The sequence below is a fragment of the Rhinolophus ferrumequinum genome, chromosome 26 (assembly GCF_004115265.2).
Source record: "Rhinolophus ferrumequinum isolate MPI-CBG mRhiFer1 chromosome 26, mRhiFer1_v1.p, whole genome shotgun sequence".
Lineage (NCBI taxonomy): Eukaryota > Metazoa > Chordata > Mammalia > Chiroptera > Rhinolophidae > Rhinolophus > Rhinolophus ferrumequinum.
This window is the reverse complement of record NC_046309.1, coordinates 714278-735511: the sequence shown is the minus strand read 5'-3', so window position 1 is coordinate 735511 and position 21234 is coordinate 714278. Positions and strand designations below refer to the sequence as shown.

At 54.9% G+C, this 21234-nt stretch overlaps 1 protein-coding gene across 1 annotated transcript in view; it reads left to right on the top strand.

The window, feature by feature from the left end:
* Nucleotides 1-10142, top strand: part of DNAJB6 (DnaJ heat shock protein family (Hsp40) member B6) — a 47409-nt gene extending 37267 nt beyond the window's left edge. Inside the window, exons 9-10 of the mRNA XM_033098769.1 lie at nucleotides 3261-3482; nucleotides 8940-10142. Coding sequence (XP_032954660.1) covers nucleotides 3261-3482; nucleotides 8940-9022 — 305 coding nt within the window. The 3' untranslated portion in view covers nucleotides 9023-10142. The remainder of the gene's footprint in view (nucleotides 1-3260; nucleotides 3483-8939) is intronic.
* Nucleotides 10143-21234: the final 11092 nt, after the last annotated feature.

Sequence of the window (21234 nt, the reverse complement as noted above, 5' to 3'; positions counted from 1 at the left end):
GCGGCCTCCTTTTCTGTAACCCTGTCACCGCCTCGTCGTCATGTGTACCTGGTGGGTTCAGAGTGTGTGGGCGACTCCTTCCAGAAGGTGCCCCGCCAGAGTTTCTGGGTAAGGAGAGGAATGATTTAACCTTTGCTTCTCACTCCCACGCTTGTTTCCCCAAATTGCTTTTCCTGGTAGTGCAGACACCATGACGTGTCACGGGGAGCACGTGGGGTCGGTGAGCTGACTGGCCTGCTCCAGATCCGAGCATTCTGGGGCTCCTGCCGTAATCTGCTGGGGCCGCGGGGTCCTCTGTCCTCAGGCTGGCCACGCAGGTAATACACACCGTGACATGAGGGACAGCTGGGCACTCGGGTGTGTCTTACCCCCTGGAGACCAGACACGAGGGCCTCGCTGTGACCCCCGGGCAGTCCCGACGCTGAATGTGCAGTCGGGCTGGAGATACGGCAGGCGTCACGGGGGCGAGCCTGCGGCCGACTGACCGGGGCGATGTTGACCCAGGAGGGGAGTCTTGTCCCGGGAGCACGCCTGCCGCTTCTGGGTGACCGACCAGTTCCTCCCTGGTTCTGGAGGAAGTGACTGGTCAGTGATTTGATCCCCTGTGAACGCGGCTTGCTTCCCAGGATCCAGGAGGGACCTTCGGGAGGTAACAGGGAGTGTGTCCACTTCAGGTATTTGTGTATTTGGGGAACTTGTTCTCAGAACATCAAGTTTAACATCTCAGTGACTGTTTTCTGAACAGGCAGCAAACACAGAAGGTACAGAGTGGCTCTGAAACCCAATGTGTCTGCACCTCCCGGGCCCAGGTGAGGCGGGGGTTTAGCAAAGGGAAGGCTGACGCTCGCAGCCCGTCCCAGGCCTGGCACTTCTCCTGTGGCCCCGGAAGTGGCAGAGCCTGAAGCGGAGGTTACTGTCACTAGCTGCACTGCATGTGCAGCACTGTGGGTGACACGGGGTTGTGGGGGTGGGGGTTGCGTCCCTCTGGCCTGTGAATGAAGGGCCGCTGGTCCCGGCTCACCCGAGGTACGCGGGACAGGTGAAGACAGCCCCTCTGCCCGGCCCAGGCCCGTGCTGTCAGTCACTCAGAAACATGCTGACGTGCAGTTAGCAGCTCAGTGCGCCCCACAGCTGGGACGTACCCCCCGGGACCCCGCTGCCCGCCTCCTCCCGAGGTGTCTCCTGGTCTCTGCCCACCCCCAAGCCCCTTTCCACTTCCGATGCGGCTTTTGAAACAAAGTGTGTGTATCACCGATCGCTAGCACCGCTCCCGCTGCACCTGCGACCCTTGCGGAAAGCTCAGTGCTGGGTGTCAGACTTCACAGGCCCCCAAGGGAGCCTGCCTGCCGGCCCTGGCCCCCGCCACAGCCCCCGCCACAGCCCCCGCCAGCCGCCCACGCACGCCCGGCACAGAGCCGGCGCCCAGCTGGCCCGTTGCTTTGTCTTCATGCAGCAGCCACGGCGTGCTGCAGGCCCGAGGTTGGCGGTGGCTCCCAGGCTCCTCCACCGCAGGGGGGCCTCGAGGGCTGGCCCGAGCCCAGGATGACCGCTGTGTCTTGGGCTTGGTGTCTGCTCCGCTCGGTACTTAGATGTGATGCTGAGAACCCTGGTGTGGTCAGGGGTCCTCAGGAGGGAATAACACTGGGGTTGTGACATTGTGACCTGGACGTGACGTCTGCCAGGCCACATGCACGGGAGCACATGCACGCTTCTAGATCTGCTCGGTAACACGGCTCCCAAATAACTAACGTTGGTTCCCTTTTTGTGCGGAGGCTGGGGTGTGACAGGTACAAAGGGCGGTGGCACAGCTGGGGGCCGAGTTTGGGAGCCACACAGCACGAGCTGAGTGCCTGCTGTGCCCAGTGCTATGAGGGACTCGGTTTACAAAACTTGAGCCTTAATTTGGAAAACCCCTAAAGTTTTAGCAGCCCCAGGATGCGGACACCCCGAAATTGTCGCTCCTCAAGAACAAACTTCTGTACCTGGTGTGGGGGGTGAGACCCCCCCATGGTGCCCTTCTCAGACCCGCGCCCTCACGGTCCCCACAGCCGGCGCTCCGTTTAAGGACGAGCGCCTCAGGGACCCGTGGGCCAGCTGGTACCCGTTGTCACTCCTATGAGGTGTCGTTTACTGACACAACAGATCTGTTTCAGCCAGGCTCCTGAGGACGGTGCCACCAGGCGCTTCCCACCACTGCCTGGCACTCGGCTGCTGACAAGCGGTGTCCCCATAATTGTAAAAGCCCCTTAGATGCCAGTTCTTAAGGTCCTTCACTCCAGGACTGAAGTGTTCCTGGTGGTTGGGGAGAGGGGATGGCAGCAGAGCGAGAGTGGGACGACCGTGGCGCTGGGCCTGGGGGTGAGCGTGTGGGCACCCTGCCTCAGGTGACGCTTGACAGGGACGGCGGCCCCCACACTGACGTGTTGGGCTCAGAGCCTTTAGCACCGGATGTGACAGTGTTTGATGACGGGCTCACGTCCCCAGTCCCCACCTTGCCCCCAGGAGCAGAGTTGTACGCGGAGCAGGGAACGCTCTGGCTCTGGTCTCACTGTCGCCATCAGGTGGACAGTGACGGTTTTGTTCCTGGACTTGCGCACGTGCACGGCGGCGTCAGAAAATTCCAAGGAGGAATCTGAAATCTGAACATTGCCATTTGTTCTATTCCTAGCACCCACCTAGTGTGCAGAACTTCTCTTTTTTTAAAAGAACAGTAGAAACATGATGGAGTGACGAGGGATGTCCCGTCCTGGGTGCATGTGTGATGCGCAGACGGCCAGCGCAGCTCACGCAGGAACGGGCGGGAAAGGCCTCAGTCACGGGCAGCGGCTCCGTCTGCGCGCTGGGCTTGTTCAGTGGACGCACAGTGTCCTCTGTGGGTTCTCCAGTCATAGCTGCCTGGCAGTGACCCTGAAGGCTCGACCAGGAGCCTGTCCCTTCCAGAGCTGCCCCACTGATGGCAGCTTTGTCACAGGGAGTCCAGCCACCGACAGGTTTCCACGGGACGCGCTGTGCCCTCAGGAATCACAGCTGTGCCTTGGGGGTGTGGTGAGTGCCGCTTTCACTGCGTTTTCATGTGGCTGTGTTCCCCCTTTCCTCTCGGAAGGGTAAGCTCGGGCCCCAGCAGTGCACTCGGCTGCCTCCTTCGGCTCCAGGACTCCAGTGGCCCCAGATGGCGATGGCCCAGGAGAGGGGGCTGGGCGGATGCCCACGTGCCCCTCTGCAGTGCCAAGCTCACATTGTCTCCGTCCTGTGCTTTGCAGGTGTGGCCGATGAGAACGCCTTCTTGGAAGAGTGCAGGCAGAGAGGCCAACACGCGCTGCCCTCGCAGGCCGCCAGCACCAGCACCAGCGCCCGCCCACTCAGGTCCCACAAGCCCGCTTCTCTACCCAGACATGCGTCCCCTCCCTATGTCTGTGAGGACGAGGACGAGCAAGGCAGACACCGGGCCGCCGGCAGTTGGGACCCCTCCGTGTTCTCAGCAGGTGTGCAGAGGGAAACCGAGGTGGGGCGCCCCCACGGGGATGCCTCCCTCACCTCCCAAGGCCAGAGAGGACAGAAAATGCCCCTGTGCTGTTGTGTCCTGACCTGATGGGTGGGGGTGGGGTGAGTGAGGGGCTCAGCGCGCGGGGCCAGGCGCCTCTGCTCACCCCACAAACCCCCCACAATTAAAACAGGGTGCCAGCCTTCGTCACAGTATGAAGCGTGTTGTCTTGGGCACAGGCTGACAGGTGCTGCTTTTACCTTCAGTGCTCCTTTTTGTACCTTCCAACTTAGTGCTTGAGGTCGGGGGCACACATGCCCGGGCCACGCGTTACGCTGTTGGGCACGGCGGTCTCCCCGCCAGCAGCTTTGTGTTTTCTTCACCCTATGTGCCTTCATTTGTGTTTGGTTCAAAACAAAACGCAGCAGCCACTCACGGGTCCTGTCGTGTTTGATGGGTGCCCAGCACCCTGCCGCCCGCCTCTGCCCTCAGCCAGCTCCTGGTAATTCCCTACAGAAGCCAGGAGGGTCTTTGAAGTGAGGTCCCACAGAAAGTTCTGGATTATCTCTCAGCGAGTGACTGTGCATGTAGGTGTGACCCTGACTGAGTCCTACAGCCCAGAGTAAACTGAGTCTTGATCATCCATCAGCTTGAATCCTTTGTGCCCACCTTGGTTCTCACCACTGGGAGCCCCCAAGCAGGTTATGTCCTGGAGGAAAACATGAACCCTTGGTCTTCTGTGTTGGGGTGGCGTCGTGAGCTTAATTCCGTGGACCTGGAGCAAAACATTATTGTCAAAACAGTGAGTTCCTCTCCCAGAACTTTCTGTTGGAGAGCAGTCTCTTAAGGTCCCTTGTGGTCCTTCTCCGCTCAAGCAGAGGTATCTGTTAGGACAGAGGAAATGTGCCATCCACCTGAAGGTGGGGGTCCTGGGGCTTCAGGCCTTGGCACAGCCCCACCCCCGGGACTGCAGCCCCCCAGGAAAGCAGGTGGGCCGTTTGGAGACACCAGCCTTTTCCTGTGTAATTGAATGAAAAACGAGGCCAGTTGGAAGAGCTCGTCCTGTCTCAAATGGGTGTATGGACGTTCGCCCAGGATTGATTGTCACCTGGAACTGAGTGATCCTAGAGTAGACAGGGTGAGGGACACTGCCATTCAGGGGTCTTGGCAAGGGGCAGGGTTATAGGTCCAGTTTCTCTGAACAAGTACCGTCAGACGTGATTTAACAGGCTACATCCGTTTGGTTGGAAGGACAGCATAAACCTGGTGGGGATGTCCCAGACCCCAAGAGCAAGTGCCAGCCCAGGCCTGCCTGGCTGCGTCTCGTTTAAACACAGCCAGCCTCCCGAACAGGACATGGACCCATCGCCAGCAGGCTGGCCCAACGGCCCAGCCCGGAGTGCAATGCGAAGCCCTGCTCCCAGCGGACTGCTCCAGTCGCTCTGGCATCCCGAAGAGCACACATGTTGAGAGGAAGATGCTTTGCCCCTGCTGGAGAATCTTGTTAAAATAGGAATTAGTGGGGGGGGGGGGGGGGGGAAACGAAGTAATTCTCTGAAATCCTGTGTTTTGGTCAGTTCTTAACTTTGGTCGCTACCAGCTATTGTTTTCAAGCGGGGAGAGCCAGTTGCCTTATGAACCCCACCATGAATCCTTGCGCTGGAGAGGCAAGTGACAAGCTTCCATTTTCTGGGTCCTTCTCCATGGCTGTAGGGGTTGGGGGTTGTCCCTGTACACCTGGAGCTTAGCACCGTCCAGGGAGGGCTTCTGAACCCCATCCGGAACACCACCGGGAACGCCACGGGGTCAATCTCTTTTTCTATCATTGCCTTTTTTTTTAAATCAAGTTATGAGACCATAGAGTATCAGAGTGAAATCACCAAAGAATTGAAGACAAGATTTTCATACAAATATATAGTGAGCTCTTGTGAAAGACTGGGTTTTAACTTCTTAGAGATGGTGAAGCTGCCTTGAAGGAAGATTCAGGAAACTGACAGTGGAGGAACACGGGGGTAAATTGCAGAGCGGTGCTGAGCTGGTTGCTGCCCTCCAGGGCATCTTTGACCTCCCAGCAGAGTGACTTCCTCCGGAAGAAGCCGTTTGCAACTCCACCCATGTCTGCGGACTCTGGGCGTGGGCCCGGCAGACACTGGAAGTCCCTGCATGTAGGTGGCCCTTGATGGCTCCTGTGTGCTCTGGTGTGACCTGGAGGGGTCATCCAATCATCATTTGCTGTATTTCCAAGTCTTAAAAAGAAGCACACATAAGGAACCCGGTTAAGAAAGAACTGTCCGGTCCCCCCACTGCATGCTTCCCCACTTGACCAACCACTGGACGGAGAGTCCCCTGCACTCTGGCTAAGAGTGGCAGGTGGAGGCAGCCTGCAGTGTCTGGGAAGTGGTTATTTTAGGCTGAAAATGGGCTTCCCTGAGTGTCCCCCCAGCACTGACTTGCTGGTGTGAGGAGGTCCCATATTTACGGCTGATACAGCTCAGCATCAGGACGCAGTGAGGACCCCAGGGAGGTCTGTGGCTCGGTGGGGTCGGGGATGGCTGTTCCCGCCCGTGGCTTGTCCAGGCTGCTCTTGTCCGGTGCAGGTGGTGGGTGAAGGTGTAACGCAGATGTGATTTGCTGGCATTTGGTTCTGTGAACGGGCTGTTACATTAAATTCTAACCTCCCGTAAAACTCACCCTGCTGCATTTCAGAGGTGGGGTCCCTGAGGTGTATCATTTCACGCCACTGGGGACCAGCACCAAGTTGGAAAAGGATTGGTGTTTTTCACTTAAGAATTACACACCTACTATAGGTCTATGAGAACGTGTGACTGTTAGAAGGGAAAATCAGAGTTATTCCATGTGAAAAGTCTCGTGAATGAAAGAATAAACGTGATCCTTTAACTTTTGTTTAGTTTTCTTTCTTGCTTTGGAGAAAGCAGCTTGCCCTGCCCAGAATGCTGCAGAGGCTTCGCTTTGGCAAAGCCCCGCCTGGTGCCAGCTCATGGAGCTAATGCTGCTGTTAACGCTGCTGTTAACGCTGCTGTTCGCTTTTGAACTTTGTAGCTTTTTAATGAATCTAACTTACTGCTCTATGTGTGTTTCTCTGCTAAGAACTTCCAGCTTTTTATGAGGGACCTTTAAAGAACGCCATCACTGGTGTGAGTGCCCTGAGCAGACTGCAGAGGTCGGCCTGGGGGCCTCGGGGGTGCAGGGGATGACAGCAGGGCTTCCTTTGTTGTTTTGGGGGGACTTGGGTTTGTTTTTTTACTTAAACGTTGAACATTTTAAGGAAATACGAAAGTAATTCTGCTTCACAGTGGACCCTACTCCCCTGTCCTGGCCGACCCCACTATGGAGTCTCTGGGATCCCAGCCTCAGGGCTGCGACCCTGTGACTTCATATTCTAGCGTCCTTGACACCAGGGAGAAAGGGGCTCCTCATCCCTCGTCATCCCTTTCTTTGGGTCCAGGCCTTGGTGGCGCTTGTTTTGCTGAAGGTTAGGGAAGTGCAGCGCCCCCTGTGGCAGAGTGAGGTTTGTCCCGAGTCTCCTCGAGGTTGTGTGACACACGAGGCCACACAGCCTCAAACCTGAAGTGCATCCCGTTGGTTGCTGCAGAGCCCAGTGGTCCGGTCCTGTCCACACACACAGACTCGTCATTCCCCTCGGTTTGGGAACTTTGACAAGAATGCAGTTCACATCGGGGCCCGCGAGAATCAGACGGGGACAGAGTTTCCGTGCTCCATCGTTTCCCTCATGGTTTTGAGGAGGAACTCCCAGGCTGACAGCTGGCTCTGGCCTGGTGTCTGCCGGGGGCTCCCTGGGTGGCCGGGGCTGTGGGACCAGAGTCGGCTCCTCAGGCTGCTGGTCTTTAGCGGACGGACCAGTGTCCCCACGAGCCTGCAGGGGGCGCCTGCGGGGGGAGGTGTGCATCCAGGGTGGGTCGCAGGCACGCACCAGCCCCATGCCGTGTGTCATGAATTCCTTTAGTTTGTCGAGGTCATTCTTCTGCAGTCCTCTTAAAATCAAAACCGCCTGGAGCAGAAATGGCACTGAAATAAGAATGTGACTGAGGAATTGATGCCCCTTCACCTGCGTCCGTGGGGGGTCTGCGTCCCGCTGGGGAGCCCCTCACAGCGACCCGGCTCTATTGCAGATTTCTTCCACCGCAGACCCATTGGGCCCGAAAGTGGCCCCTGACTTTACCTCCACTCGTGCCTACTGCCGGTGTAGGGCATATAGTCACACCTGGGTAAGGGCACGGGACACGTTCCCGCGCCGGCTGCTTCCGTGTCTGCTGCCTCGAAGAGCGTTCTTTTCCTGTGCGTCCTCACGCCTTGGCCCCAGCTCCCTGGCATCCCTCGCCCTCCGTGCTGTGGCCTCCGCATAGCTCAGTCTTTGTCTCCTTCCACTCACAGTGTGAGAAACCTTCCTGGACACGGGCCTGGGAGGTGCGGGGCGGGGCGGGGTGGGGGGGGTGCCTCCTGTGTGGTGTAGCCTCGGGCAGGCGGCACCTCCGAGTCCCCGTGGCGAGTTACCTGAGTTGTTGGTGAAGGGCTGGCGAGTGCAGGGCTGAGGACCGAGGGGCTCCCGCAACCTCATGTATTTGGGGCGTCCGCAGGGAGGTGACCCCACTCAGCTCCCACCTGATCACAGGTGGACGGCGGTCAGTAGCCAGGCATGGGTCGCCCGTCTGGTTGTGACTCAGGGACCCCTGTCCACCTGCGATGGCGATTCCAGGAGGTGAGTCCCTAGGGTGGGCGGCTGAGCATCATGCCCACAGGTGGTGTGTGTTCACAGATTGTCCAAGGTCACCTTGTCATTTAAAATTTGAGAATGCTTTCGATGATCCTGTCAGTACCCTGGCTTTGTTCTGATGTTTGTGCTTCCCAGTCGGACCATTTAAATCCATCTTTTCTCTCCCAAATCCAATACCCGCTGTTCCTGGGCCCAGCACGGCCCCTTCGCCCTCCCCTGCAGGGACCAACCCAGCATGGGCTCACAGCCACCTCTTGGGACTGACACCAGGTCCCTTATGTTTGGCTCTTTGGACGAAGTCTCCCAAGGGGGAGCGGGGCATTCATCTGTCTGTCCCTTTGGCGTCTGTCGGGTAGTTGTTGACTTTAAGAAGCGACCGGGGAGAAAGGTCCCTCAGTGTAGGGACTGCCAGGTGGGACCCGGTGGGGCCATCGGTGGCCATGGGGGAAGGACAGGTAAAGGGGCCCCGCAGCCCGGGGCTGCTGGGTGCTGTTGGAATAACGTTAACTTAGGTTGTCATCACACAATTTAAGAAGCCAGCTTGTGTCTGTTACGCTTTCGGTTGGTGTGGGCCAGAGAGAAATGAAGATACGTGACTTTCCTGTGTCCCTTTGGCTGTTCTTACCGTGGGGACAGTTAGTACATGGTTGCGTCTTAGCGGGGAAGCAGCCGCAGTTCTGTGTTTCACAAGCCGTGTTTCCTTAGGATTCAAAGAAGGTGGCAAGAGGAAGAAGCAGAAGCAGAGGGACGAGTCCAAGAAGAAGAAGCCGACCAAAGGGCACCACTAGATGGACGTGCGCCCGCCAAGCGCCCGCGCCCCGGCCGGCTGTGTGTGCACGCGTTAGGTAGCGGCGTCTGCTTCACCACTGTCCCAAGGCCACACCCACTCACAGCACTGGGGACACTGAACACGGGTCAGTCAGACTAGGGCCAGCGGGAGCCTGGGAGACGGATGGGCGTGATGGCCAGGTGGGGAGGGCAGGGTGTGCCCCTGGACGGTCCCCGCCTCTCCCCAGCACTCAGCGTGTCCTCGGAGTGGACGAGGGTCTAACCCATCTTCTCACCGGGTCAACCGCTGTGCAAATTACTGGGATGTGTAGCTGTAGAGGCACGATGGTGAGGTGCCCGCAGGCCACCAGCTGTGCTCATGAAGTGACTGCCCGGCGTCGCGCAGTGCTGCGCTGGCAACTAGAGCTAGGTAAGTGTAGGGTGACGCGCAAGTGGCGTCATCACTCCTGAGCCCTGGCCATCGCGCACTTCCCTTCAGTTTATGGAGCCAGACCTGCAGAGCGGCCTTGGCAAGTCACTTCAGAGGTCATTTCCTGGGTTTATTGCTTTAAATTTGATCCTCTCCACGTGGTCCACATTTGACTTCAAATATTGTTTAATTTTTGCTAAATCCTATTTTTTTCTTGGACCCATAGTTCTTAATAGCATGTTCACAGAAGTCTACAACATTTTGTTCCATGATGCTGTCTCTGGCTCTGAGTTCAGGGTCCGCTGGAGAAAAATAGACGTGCTATTTTCACGCACACACACAAACACACACTCACACACACGTCCAGTGGGTATGCGGAACTCAGTATTTCAGTTTGTAAACATTGATCCTTTAAGAAACCACCTTAATCTAGCAAGGTCCTCCCAGCCTCCCGTAATTCTTTCTTTGCATGATCTGCTCTTAACCCTTTGTGTTCTGAGCACTGCTGCCTGCCGCTGCCTTCTCCTCTAACACAAGACCCTGTTCTCCACATCCTCTCTTCCTTTGCTGTCTTGGAAACACGGGCGTCGTGAAAAGCCTGACGTCATTAAAAAATGCGAGCAACTTGAATGTCGCAGTGTTGAAATTCCGGGTTTTGTGGTAGAATCCTTGTGGCCATGCCACGGCTTAGCAGCCAGAAATGAGAGTGTCGTGGGTGTTGCTGGGAGAGGTACGGACTGTGGTGTGAATTGTGCTTGCCGCGGAAAATGTAAGCAAGAAAGCATATCGTGTTTTCAGTGCCACCTACGTAAATAAAGTGTAAGCGTCATTCGTCCTGCTCACTTGCCATCATTTATAAACATCACCAGGTTGCACTCTTGTTAGCCATTAAAAGTCAGAGCAGTTCTGCAGCATTTCAGTGAAAGAAAACATTCCCACTGAATATCTGTGTAAAACCAGCAGCCAGAGCTGACACTGATGGAAACACTGGAGAGAAGTGACAGGAACACGCCTGCCCCCTCTCCTGGCTGTGCCTGGTTATCACGGTGACCCTGACAGGACCAACCCAGCTTCCGGGCGTGTCCTGAGTCACAGCCGGGCTGTGAGAAGGGGGCGCTGTGACAGGACTCTCCAGGAGTTGGGCGCTTCCTGTGGGATGCGTCTCCGATGCTCACGCCAGAACTGGCTCCTGTGGGGACCTGGGGAGGGAGGTGGTTCCAGGCAGGGAAGACATTTCACTGGAGGTGGGTCACGCAGGAACCGTGTCTGGGGCGATGTCTTCCATGCGCAAACAACTTTCATCGAGCTGCTGGGCTCCACATGTTCACGTGACCCAAAGGAGCCAGCTCCTCAGTGAGCAGGGGAGGTCCCTGCCTCACGGGCCACCAGGCGGAGGAGCAGAACCACTCCTGCATCTGCCACCCCAACCCTGGGGCCACAGTGCCTGGTTTAGGTGGGTGCCTTTGCTGACTTTGTGTACTGAGTGAGTCAGTTTGGGGACTCTGCTGGGGGTGATGGGGGGGCTGGGCAGGGGGAGGGCGGGGTCAGGGAGGTGGGCGGCGGCCACCAAATGTTCTGCTCGGACCAGACACCAGTGGGCAGGTCCACTGGTGAGGTCACTGTCCCTTAACAGTGGACAGCGGGCACAAAGCCATCTGTACTAGGGCCCCAGCCCCCCTGCTCTCCTAACGCCAGGGGGGGCCCTGGCCAGCCGAGCAGCGGTGACCCCTGCACTGGGCTATGGACGCTGCTGATCACGGCTGTCACCAGCCTTCATTCTTTGACTTTGTCCCTGGGGTTTCAGAGGGTTTTGCTTGATCGACAGCGTTCATTCTCAGTGAACAAACAATTCAGTTTTTATGGTATAAAAATGATTGTTTCTCTGACTGACTAGCCATTACGCGGTGACATGGGGTGGCCCCAGATGACACAGGACAATGAATCTTCCTGCTCCTGAGAGACTGAATTTGACGTATGGTGTGGCAGTCGGCCGTCTGGGTCTGGATGGAAAGGCCGGGCATATAGAAATCCTGGTTCTGGAAGTTCTCCCTTCTGTACCCTGGGGGCCCAGGCGGGGAGAGCCAGGGGCCCAGGGAGTGGGTGAGAACCTCAAGGCCACTGCCCCCCGACTGCGAAACGCTGCCTGTCCCCAGGGGTGGCACACTTGGGGCCCTTCACTTCTCAAGAAAGGCCTGTCAGGGCTCCAGGTCTGCACACGGGTCAAGTTCCACTGTCACGCGGGGTGGCTTCCCTTCTGCTATTCCTCTGCCCCTGGGGACACTGTTGTCCACTGTCTTCTAGGAGGTCAGAGGTCAGGCCTGGGCCACCAGAGCAGCTGCTTCTCCTCAGCTACAATCCTCACAGCTCACGGTATTTTCACAGCTTGTCGTTTCAGGGTTCCAGTTGTTGGTTTTAACATCTGATTTGCTGTTTTTAGATTTTTAAAATGTGTCCTTGTTTGCCTGATAAGTGTTTGTCAATCGTGTTTAATTTTTAAAAATCTTACTTTTATTCATATTATCTTAAACCATGTTTTGTATCCTAATTTCTAAATTTCCCTTCAGAGGTTTAAAAGCTCTTATTCACATTTGCTCCTTTTTCTTTTCGATTTCCTTTTTGTCTTAACACACCTTTCTTCATTGTTCACCCGGCATAAATTTCTATCTCCCGCGATAGTCTGTTTTCCTCCTGCTCTTCTGTTTGTCTTTGTCCTGTGATTCCTGCACATGAGGCCCTGCAGCTGGCGCACGCCCACCCCTCCTCTCAGCCCCTGGGCACTGGTCGGTCTTCGTCCTGTGACTGCTCCAGCGGGTCAGTAGCCACTTCGCAATCAAGCCCAGTAAGAGCCTGTCTGTGAGTGACACCCAGGCCCCAGGTCTTCAGTCGTGTTCAGGATGGACGGTGGCACCAGAGCGAGCCTTCCATGTCCAGCGGTGGACCCTGCCCCTTGAGTCCCCAGCTGGCTGTGGTCAGCTGCAGTTCCACGTTGATGGGGATGGGTCCAGCCCCAGCTCAGGAGCCATGTCTGGTCCAGCAACGTCGGCCCTGCTCTCTGCCTGACCTCTTCTTGGGTCTACCCGTCCTCATCTGAGCAGGACAGACGTGCCTTGAAGGAGACCCGAAAACAGTAGTCTGAGGGACGAGTAGTGGCTCCCAGGGCACAGGTCAGGCCACAGGGGCACCCTGCTGCGCAGCGTCCTCGTGAGGCCTGGACCGTTCCGTTCCATTCTCAGGCCATCTGCTACAGCTGCCTGCCACCCTGGCCCCTCCCCACACCCCATGTCATCTGTACAGGTGAGTGGGGGCCCCTGGAAAGGTACGTCCCCATCCTAGCCTGTGAATGTGACCTGTATGCAATTGGGTCTTTGCAGATGGGATCTCCAGAGCAAGCATCCTGGACTGGGGTGGCTCAGCTCCAGCGACAGGCACCCTTCCAAGAGGGAGGTTTGAGATGCAGGCATGGCTAAGACACTGGGTGACATGGCCCCAAGCCAGGGACGCCTTGGCCCCAGGAGCTGGGAGAGGCCGAAAGGACCTTCCCCGAGAGCCTCCGGAAGGAGCCGACCCTGTAGCACCTTGGATCTTGGCCCTCTGGACCCCAGATAGTGGCGGGACGAGTCTGTGTGTCACAAGCCCCAGTGTGTGTCACTTGCTGTGGTCGCCCCAGGATGCCGACACCAGACTGGCACGCAGACCCTGCTCTCGGATATCTGGCTAGTATGTGGTTTCTGTGGCTTAATACTTAATCCCAACTTTAGAAACCTTATATCAAATACTTCCTGAAAAATTTCCATGTAGTTCAGTGGGAATTTTTCTTTATCCAAGGTCTTCACGTAGGAAACCACACAGGAGTGCAGGTGAGACAGCCTGGGCAAGATGGTGTTTTATGATGCAATCTTCGCTGTGGCCACAGGGTGGCGCCTCCACCAAGGAAAACGGGACTGTGCACAGGGAACCCACCCACCCCATGCGACACACGCAGGCACACATGCATGAAAGGCAGGCATACACATGCGCGTTCATGATGCAAATGGTTCAATATTAGAGTGGCCATAGGGTTACCGAGTGCTCTGTCATCTAGATTTAGGAACTAGAAAATAAAAGCGTCGTCTGGAAAGAAATTCATCTTCCTACCCTGATGTGCTTTTTATTATTATTATTATTATTGGGGAAGGGGAACAGTGTGTACTTCCAGGACTTTTTCCCAAGTCAAGTTGTCCTTTCAGTCTTAGTTGTGGAGGGTGCCGTTCAGCTCCAGGTCCAGTTGCCGTTGCTAGTTGCAGGGGGCGCAGCCCACCATCTCTTGCGGGAGTCGAACTGGCAACCTTGTGGTCAGAGCCCGCGCTCCAACCAACTGAGCCATCTGGGAGCTCAGAGGCAGCTCAGCTCAAGGTGCCCTGTTCAATCTTAGTTGCAGGGGGCGCTGCCCACCATCCCTTGCGGGACTCGAGGAATTGAACTGGCAACCTTGTGGTTGAGAGCCCACTGGTCCATGTGGGAATCGAACCAGCAGCCTTCGCAGTTAGGAGCATGGAGCTCTAACCGCCTGAGCCACCGGGCCGGGCCCCTGATGTGCTCTTAACTTTCTTTTACTTTTTGTAATAGCTTTGTTGACAAACTGTTATAAATACCCAGCATGTTGGGAAAATATACGAATGAATATGATTTGCTAGCTAAATACACTTCACTAGAACCAGGCATTCTTAGGCACAATCTCAGTTGTTCCCCATCATTTAATGCAGGGTCTCCAGACAGATGAGAGTAACAGGTCCAAACCCCAGCTGATCGCTCGGCCAATGGGAACTTCCCGTGTGTGGACCCGCCTTTGGCTGTGCTGTGGATTTTTCAGAGGTGACATTATAATCTCCTGACTCCCATCACGTTTATCACAGTCAGTTTAGAATGAGTGATTGGGGAATGTCTCAAATGTCAGATCATTAAACTGTAAAAGGTAAATTGTAATCTTTGGCAAGTGTTTCATAATATGGTCCTTTGAATGAAATGCTAATTGCTCTGAAATATACACTTTCATTGCCACTTTTAGGGACACAGGTTAACCATGTAATACTTAAAATTTTCATATGCATACAATGTATTGTAGCTGCCCCAAGAAATCATGGAATTTGATGTCTAAAATATTACCAAGGACTGTTGGAGCCGTCGATTTAAATATGGTATTGTTAAAGGTGTGTGTGTGTGCTTGTGTGTACACGTCTGTACATGTGTGTACATGTGTGCACACATCGTGTATACAAGCATGTGTACATGTGTGCATATTTATCTTTTTAAATTTTAAAAGCCATTTATAAAGAGTTCAGTCTGATAGATATTGTAGAAAATATTGAAAGCTGAAGTAAAAGAAGACAGGAATCCTTTGAAATAAATGATCAAAGTGGTGTGAGGTGACCTGGGGCAGTGGACACTGGTGACGCAGCCACGACACTGCTGGCTCCTCGTCTGTCATACACCATCTGTGGTGACTAATGAGGAAAACAGTTACTAACAATTTCAGAAATTTCCCCAAACTGAGAATCTTGTCTCCTTTCTACGTTTGATTCTGGTGACAGTTTCTGCTTCAATGTGTTAATGTCACTCGCATTAAACAAACTGTGACAAACGAGTCTGGGTGGTGCATGTGGGGGGTGCTGGCAACTTGTCCTTTTTTCACTCATTTTTAGTTGGAAACACGTGTTTCTGGTGTGTACAAGTTCGGGTAGCGGTGTCTAGCTCTGCCGCCTCGGAAGCATCCAGCAAATGGCTCTAATGCACTGCCTGCATGCATGTCGCTCGGGAGTCAGGCCTCGTGGGTGACCATGCGTGCTTTGTTGGGAACCCACAGAAAGCTTGTCTGTCCTGCCGTCTGCAGCCTGTCGTGGGTGTGCGGGCAGAGGGAAGTGCCCTCGTGATGGGCCGCTGAGCGTGTCCCTGGTGGGACAGCGTGCGGACTGTCGCATGGTAGCCCCAGTGTGTAGCACGTGGTATAGTCAGGTCCGGCTGGCTGGTCCAAGCCGGCAGCCAACTGAAAAAGCTCAGTTTTCTCTGTTGTCACATGTCTTGGGTGTTAGCCTGCACCGGGCAGGTCATCAGCGTAAAATGGCAGTGGTCAACAACGCACTGTGACAACAGGTCGTCGTCATATTAGGTCATCATCATGGGGGTCGCCATGGGGAGAAAGGCTGGAAGCTCTCCACTAAGGAGCTCCCCTTAAAGTGGAAGATGAGACTGAGCCCACGCCAAGGGCCTGGCCGTGTGCCGGGGTCTGGATGCGAGGCACTTGTCTGGGGACATCCGGGAGCTCCTGGAGGCCAGGCTGGCGGGTGGCGTGAAGGCACATCTGCTGGCCCGGAGCCTGTCGGGGACCAGGGGGCGATGAATGAGGGTGAACAGCCCAATGCACGTGGGGAGCGTGTGCTGGAAGACCTGTCACCAGACAAGTTTAACCCAATCAAGACCAAAACATCGTCTACAGAAGGTGCTGGAAGAGGGAGTTATGGCTGATGGCAGGAGGGGCTTCTGGCCGCGAGGGGCCCTACCGGGAGGGACTGCGTGCTGACGGGCCCGAGGCTGGCTGGCTCCCTGCACCACGCACACTGACCTCCCAGCACAGGGTCCAGAGCCAGCCCTGCCCCCAGGGAGCCCCAGGCACAGTATGCCGCCTGCCTGACCTGCTTGGCCTTGCTCTGCTCACCTCCCTCACCCCTTATTCACCTCCACAGACCTTTTTAATGAAAGAAAACCATCATCCGGGGAGATGGCACCACAACCGTGCCCTCAGTGGTCCTACAAACTCTTTAGACAACAGTGGTCTGGCTTCTGACGACGGCTGCTCCCTCCCCGTGCTGACAGTGGGCGTGGAGACGAAAGCCAGGGTCTTTAGAACTAGAAGTGACCTGGGGGATGATCCTTTCTGAGGCCCAGGTCACAGCTGGCTGCTGACCCCCTGAAGGCACCTGCTGTGTGTCCTGGGGGCAGGTGGTTGGTGGGAGTTCCCTAGCAGTCTTGAATTGTGTCCCCCCAGAAAGACAAGGTGGGGTCCTCACTCCAGGCACCTGTGGATATGGCGTCCTGTGGAAGGAGGGTCTTTACAGGTGACCACGGTCAGGAGAGACCTGAGTGGAGGAGGGAGGCTCTGAACCCAAGGACTGGTATCCTTGTAAAGAGGCCACGTGACGACAGAGGCAGAGGTTGGCACGATGTGTCCACAGGCCAAGCATTCCAGCATCAGTAGGAGCTGGAAGAGGCAGGAAGGACCTGCCCTAGAGCCTCCAGGGGGCTCGGCCCTGGGACACCGAGGTCTCAGGCGTCCAGCCTCCGGATGGTTTCTGCCCTCCCTCCCTGAGACACCGACCTCACGGTGACGCCCCAGTCAGAAATCAGTCCCCTCGGTTGTCTTTTCGGGTTGCTTTGGTGTCATTCTCAGGGAGCTGGCCCTGGACCAGTGACCTGTTATCGTCTGACTGTAGCAAACAGGGCACTGGGTCCACCTCTGGCTGCAGAGCCCACCTCCTGTGCCTCCCCATGTGGCCTCAGGCCAAACCTGCTGGTACCGGCCTTCTCCCGGAGCTGCCATCCAGTTGTCCTGTCCCGTTCGTAGTCTCAGTCTCTATGCGACACGTGCCATTTGCTCCTGCCCATGAAGATGAGCAGGACGCTGACTAGTAGGTGGCAAACTGTCCCTGTCCGTAAACATGCTCGTGGCACTACCTGCCAGAGGCGGCAGGCAAGTGAGGCCAGGCCTGAGGGCTGTGCTGTGGGGTCTGGGGTCCCGTCACTGCAGCTCTGCTCCTGTGGCAGGGCTGCCAAGCGTCCAGACAAGCACACGCTCGGCCTCGGCAGCCTGCGTTCCAGGGGCAAGAGTGACATGGCTTTGGCTATTCTGGGCCCCTTGAAATTTTGTGTAAATTTTCAATCAGCTGCTCGATTCGTACAGAGCTGTGAGCTGGGATCTGAGCTGCAGTAACAGCAGTAAGTCTTCTGATCTGGGAACACGGAGTCTGTTCCCATTTATTTAGCCCTTTAATTTCTTTCAACATGATTTGTTGGATTCTGAGTGTAAGTTTTTTGCATTTTTTCTGTTAAAGTTATCCTTAAGTATTTTATTCTTTCGATGCTGGTATGAATGTAACTATTTTCTTCATTTCCAGATTGCTCGTTGCAAGTGTGCAGATGCACCACTGATGTTTGCGTCGATCTTGGATTCTACGACCTTGTTGAACTCATTAGTTATCACACTTTTTTAGTGGATTTGTTACGATTTTCTATATTCAGGATTATGTCACCGGCAAATAGAGATCGTTTTATTTCTCCCTTTTCAGTTTGGATGTGTTTTATTATTATTTTTTTTCCTTGCTTATTGCTCTGCGACAGCCTCCACTAGACCATCAGTAGCAGTGGTGAGAACAGACTTCCTGTCTTGTCCCTGATCTGGTGGGGAAAGCCTGCCGTGAAGGGGATGTCAGCTGTGGGTTTCTTGTAGAAACCCTTTGTAAGTCGAGCAAGTTCCCTTTCACTCCTACTTTTTTTTAGTGTCTTTATCATGAAAGGCTGTTGGATTTTGTTACAGGCTTTTCTGCATTGAGATGATCATGTGATTTTTATTTTTTTATTTTTCTATTCATATGATGTATTTTCTTAACTCTTTGAGGGTTAAAACAACCTTGCATTCCTGGGATAAACCCCACATGGTCACGGTGTAGACTTCTTTTTACATGTTGCTGCCTTGGTTTGCCAGTGTTTTGTTGAGGATTTTTGTGTCCGTATTCATAAGAGACATCGGTCTGTAGTTTTCCTGTGACATCTTTGTCTGGTGTTGGTATCAGGGCAATACTTCCTTATAAAATGCTGCATACTCTTTAACAAAAACTCCCAGCGTCTGGTTTAGTGAGATGCTCTGGAACTTTGCTGGGCGTCCAAATGAAACTTGCTAGAACCTCCAGGCCTTTTTCACAAACCTTTGGGCTGTGACATTCTCTTTGGAAATGATTTTTTCAGTATTGCAAAGACTTCCAAAGTATATTTAGGCTGAAGTATTAAAACTTTGACCACTGGAGGTGGCTACATTTCCCCTCATGTTCAGTAAAACATTTACTTAATGAATTAATGAGACCGTCTGCAAATTCCAGACTTGTCAGAACTCTGTTTACACCCCCCAACTTTGAGACTTCCTCCGGACTACCGTTCTGTCTGCAGTTTCTGCTAGATGCTGTTTTCTACATTATTATCATTAACAACAATAATTCCTCAGCTTACTGAAGGTGGGCTTGTGAAGCCTCTCATGCATGTGATATCCACACACACCTGTGCAGCTACCTCAGTTCATAGACGAGGAAGCTGAGGCCTGGAGATGGTGCCGCGCTGATGGCCCCAGCTGGGCCTGTGGCTCCTGGGCTGACATCCCTCAGCTCTGCCCCTAACTCCACCCCCCACCATCGCCCACACAGCCTGGTGTCCAGAACCCCTGCCTGGCTGAGTGCTGTGGGGCTTCAGGCAGCTCTGATTAAATATACGCTTCTAGGGGGATTGAATGGCAGGAAGGCGGCCGCCCCCCACCTTTCTCTCCTCATCTGTCTCCCCTTCCACCCTCCCTTGTTCTGCATTGTGAGCTGTAGGAGGAAAATCACGTCCCTTAAGAAAGGACGAAGCACAGAAGCCAGTTCAACTCATGTCTAATCAAAACCATTACAATTTGTAGCTAGGAGTCCTGATTATGCCTCTCCAGCGGGTGCCCCTAGTCCCATCCTTGTCCCTGATTTTTTTATTTAATTTTTTTCCACTTTTCTTCCTGATTTCTAGGTCAGAGAATTTGAGACTCCTTCTTGCTTCAAACTGGCTCAGGGGTTTTGTCTGGCGTGAGGTTTTCCCTGGAGGGCGAGGGACGGGGTGTCCTGCCTTTCAGAGTGACCGAGATAGCACTTGATGGCATTCTCCCTGGTTCTCCACGTTCCCAGCCCCCACGGTGCAGGCGAGAGACCGGGAAGCATCCTCCTTGGCCTCTTGTGAACCTTCGCCCCCTGCTGAGCGAGGGTTAAGGGTCATTTTTCTCAGCTCCCCTCCTCTGCTCACCCGCTTTGTGCCTGAGGCGCAGACAGAAAGCCAGGGAAGACCTCAGCCCTGGGCCTCTGAAACAGCTTTTAGAATCACAGGTCTGTTGGTTTTTGGAGGAAAGACTTCCTGGGGTCTCCCGTGCTGATGTGGGGACAGTGTCAGCTTTGAACTGGAAAGACGGGAAGGAAGGGAAGAGAAAAGAAATGAGAGCAAGGAGGCTAACTGTTCTGGAATGGTGAACCTGTCTCTGCCCCTTTGAAAGAGAAGAAAGCAGTGACTGGTCAATGTTCACATCCTCACCTGCGTGAGCGGGGTCAACGAGGTCAGTCCCTTAGTGCCACATCCCCTTGGACCATGTGTCATTGCCACAGTCCTCTGATGGGTCCCACGGCAGCGCGTCCCTCCTGTGGTGGGGGGATGGCTTTGTCTGACAGTCCCTTCCCCGGGAGGTCATGACCTGTCTTTCTCCAAAGGGAATAATACCCAAGGGCTGCTTTTCCAAGAGGATGAAAGCGGAGAGGCGGCAAGGCCTGGCGGGGTTTTGATGGCCCTGCGGAGGAAGTCAAGGTAGTGCATGTGTGTCCCTCTGTCCTGCCGTCAGGGGACCATGGACTCACCCTGCTGGCCTTGCTGACGGTGTGCCCGAGTCCCCAGTTCTTCTGAAAATCCCAGCATCCATCCAGAACCTTCTGTCAGCCTCTGCCTTCGGGCGATAATGTTTAGGACCTTCTGATGGAAGGCAAGTCCCTGAACTCCAGCTCTTTCCTAATTGCATATTTCCCCCCATGATGCAAACGTTCATTTGAGAACTTGGAAAACACAGAAAAGATGAATGAGGACAGTCAGAGTGCTGGTGACCTGGAGACAGGGTAAGTGCCCTGGAAAACTTGCTTCCGTCCTGGCTGTGCTGGCATAGACGTGCACATATAAATGTCATTCAAACACAAGCGGGAACCGCATGTGACGGTGTTGAATCCTGCCCGTCCACTTAGTACGCACCGTGGACCTTTTCCCGTCATTTGAACCTTCTCAAGAACGTCGTCAAACAGCAGCAAACCTCCTGCCATCGGGAGGCGTGCCGATGTTCCCTTCTTGCTCTTGAAGGTCAGCGCGCAGCAAGCAGCACGCGGAAGCTCAGCTTACCTCTCGGTGGGGGCTCAGACACGGCAGGACTGGGGACGTGGAAGTGCCCGACTGGCTTCCCTCGGACCGGCGTGGGGGCTGGTCTGGCTGTGAGGGTTCCGTGGGGTCTGGATGCCGGGGCTGGCAGGGTCCCCAAGTCTGGTCACGCCCACTTGGGACAGTCGCCCAAATGGGACAGAGCTCTCCTCAAATGGAGGCCATGGCGGTGGCAGTACGAGCTCTGGGGGACACGGTGTTCACAGAGAGTCTCCTGCGACGGTCTGCCGCCTGTCACCTGGGCGGGCGGAGGCAGAGGTGACCGGTGCCGTGAGCAGCTTCAGTATCCAGGGTGAGCTTTCCGGGAGCTGGGGCCACTTCCAACGTTCATGGCCACCGCACTTTGTCATCAGTCAGTGTGTCGGAACTGTCGTCACCACGGTGATTTCAATACTGACAGGTGGCTGTTTAGGGAGTAGGTTCCTGCTGCTTTTCAGTTTTTGTTTTTATTTAAAAGTGCACAGATACAGGAGTATCCCGGTTCACCAACATCTCCTTTGGCGAACATTGCGCTTTACCAACGCCGTGAACCCGGAAGTAAATGCTTCGGTTTGCGAACCGCCTCGGAAGTGGAGCGTG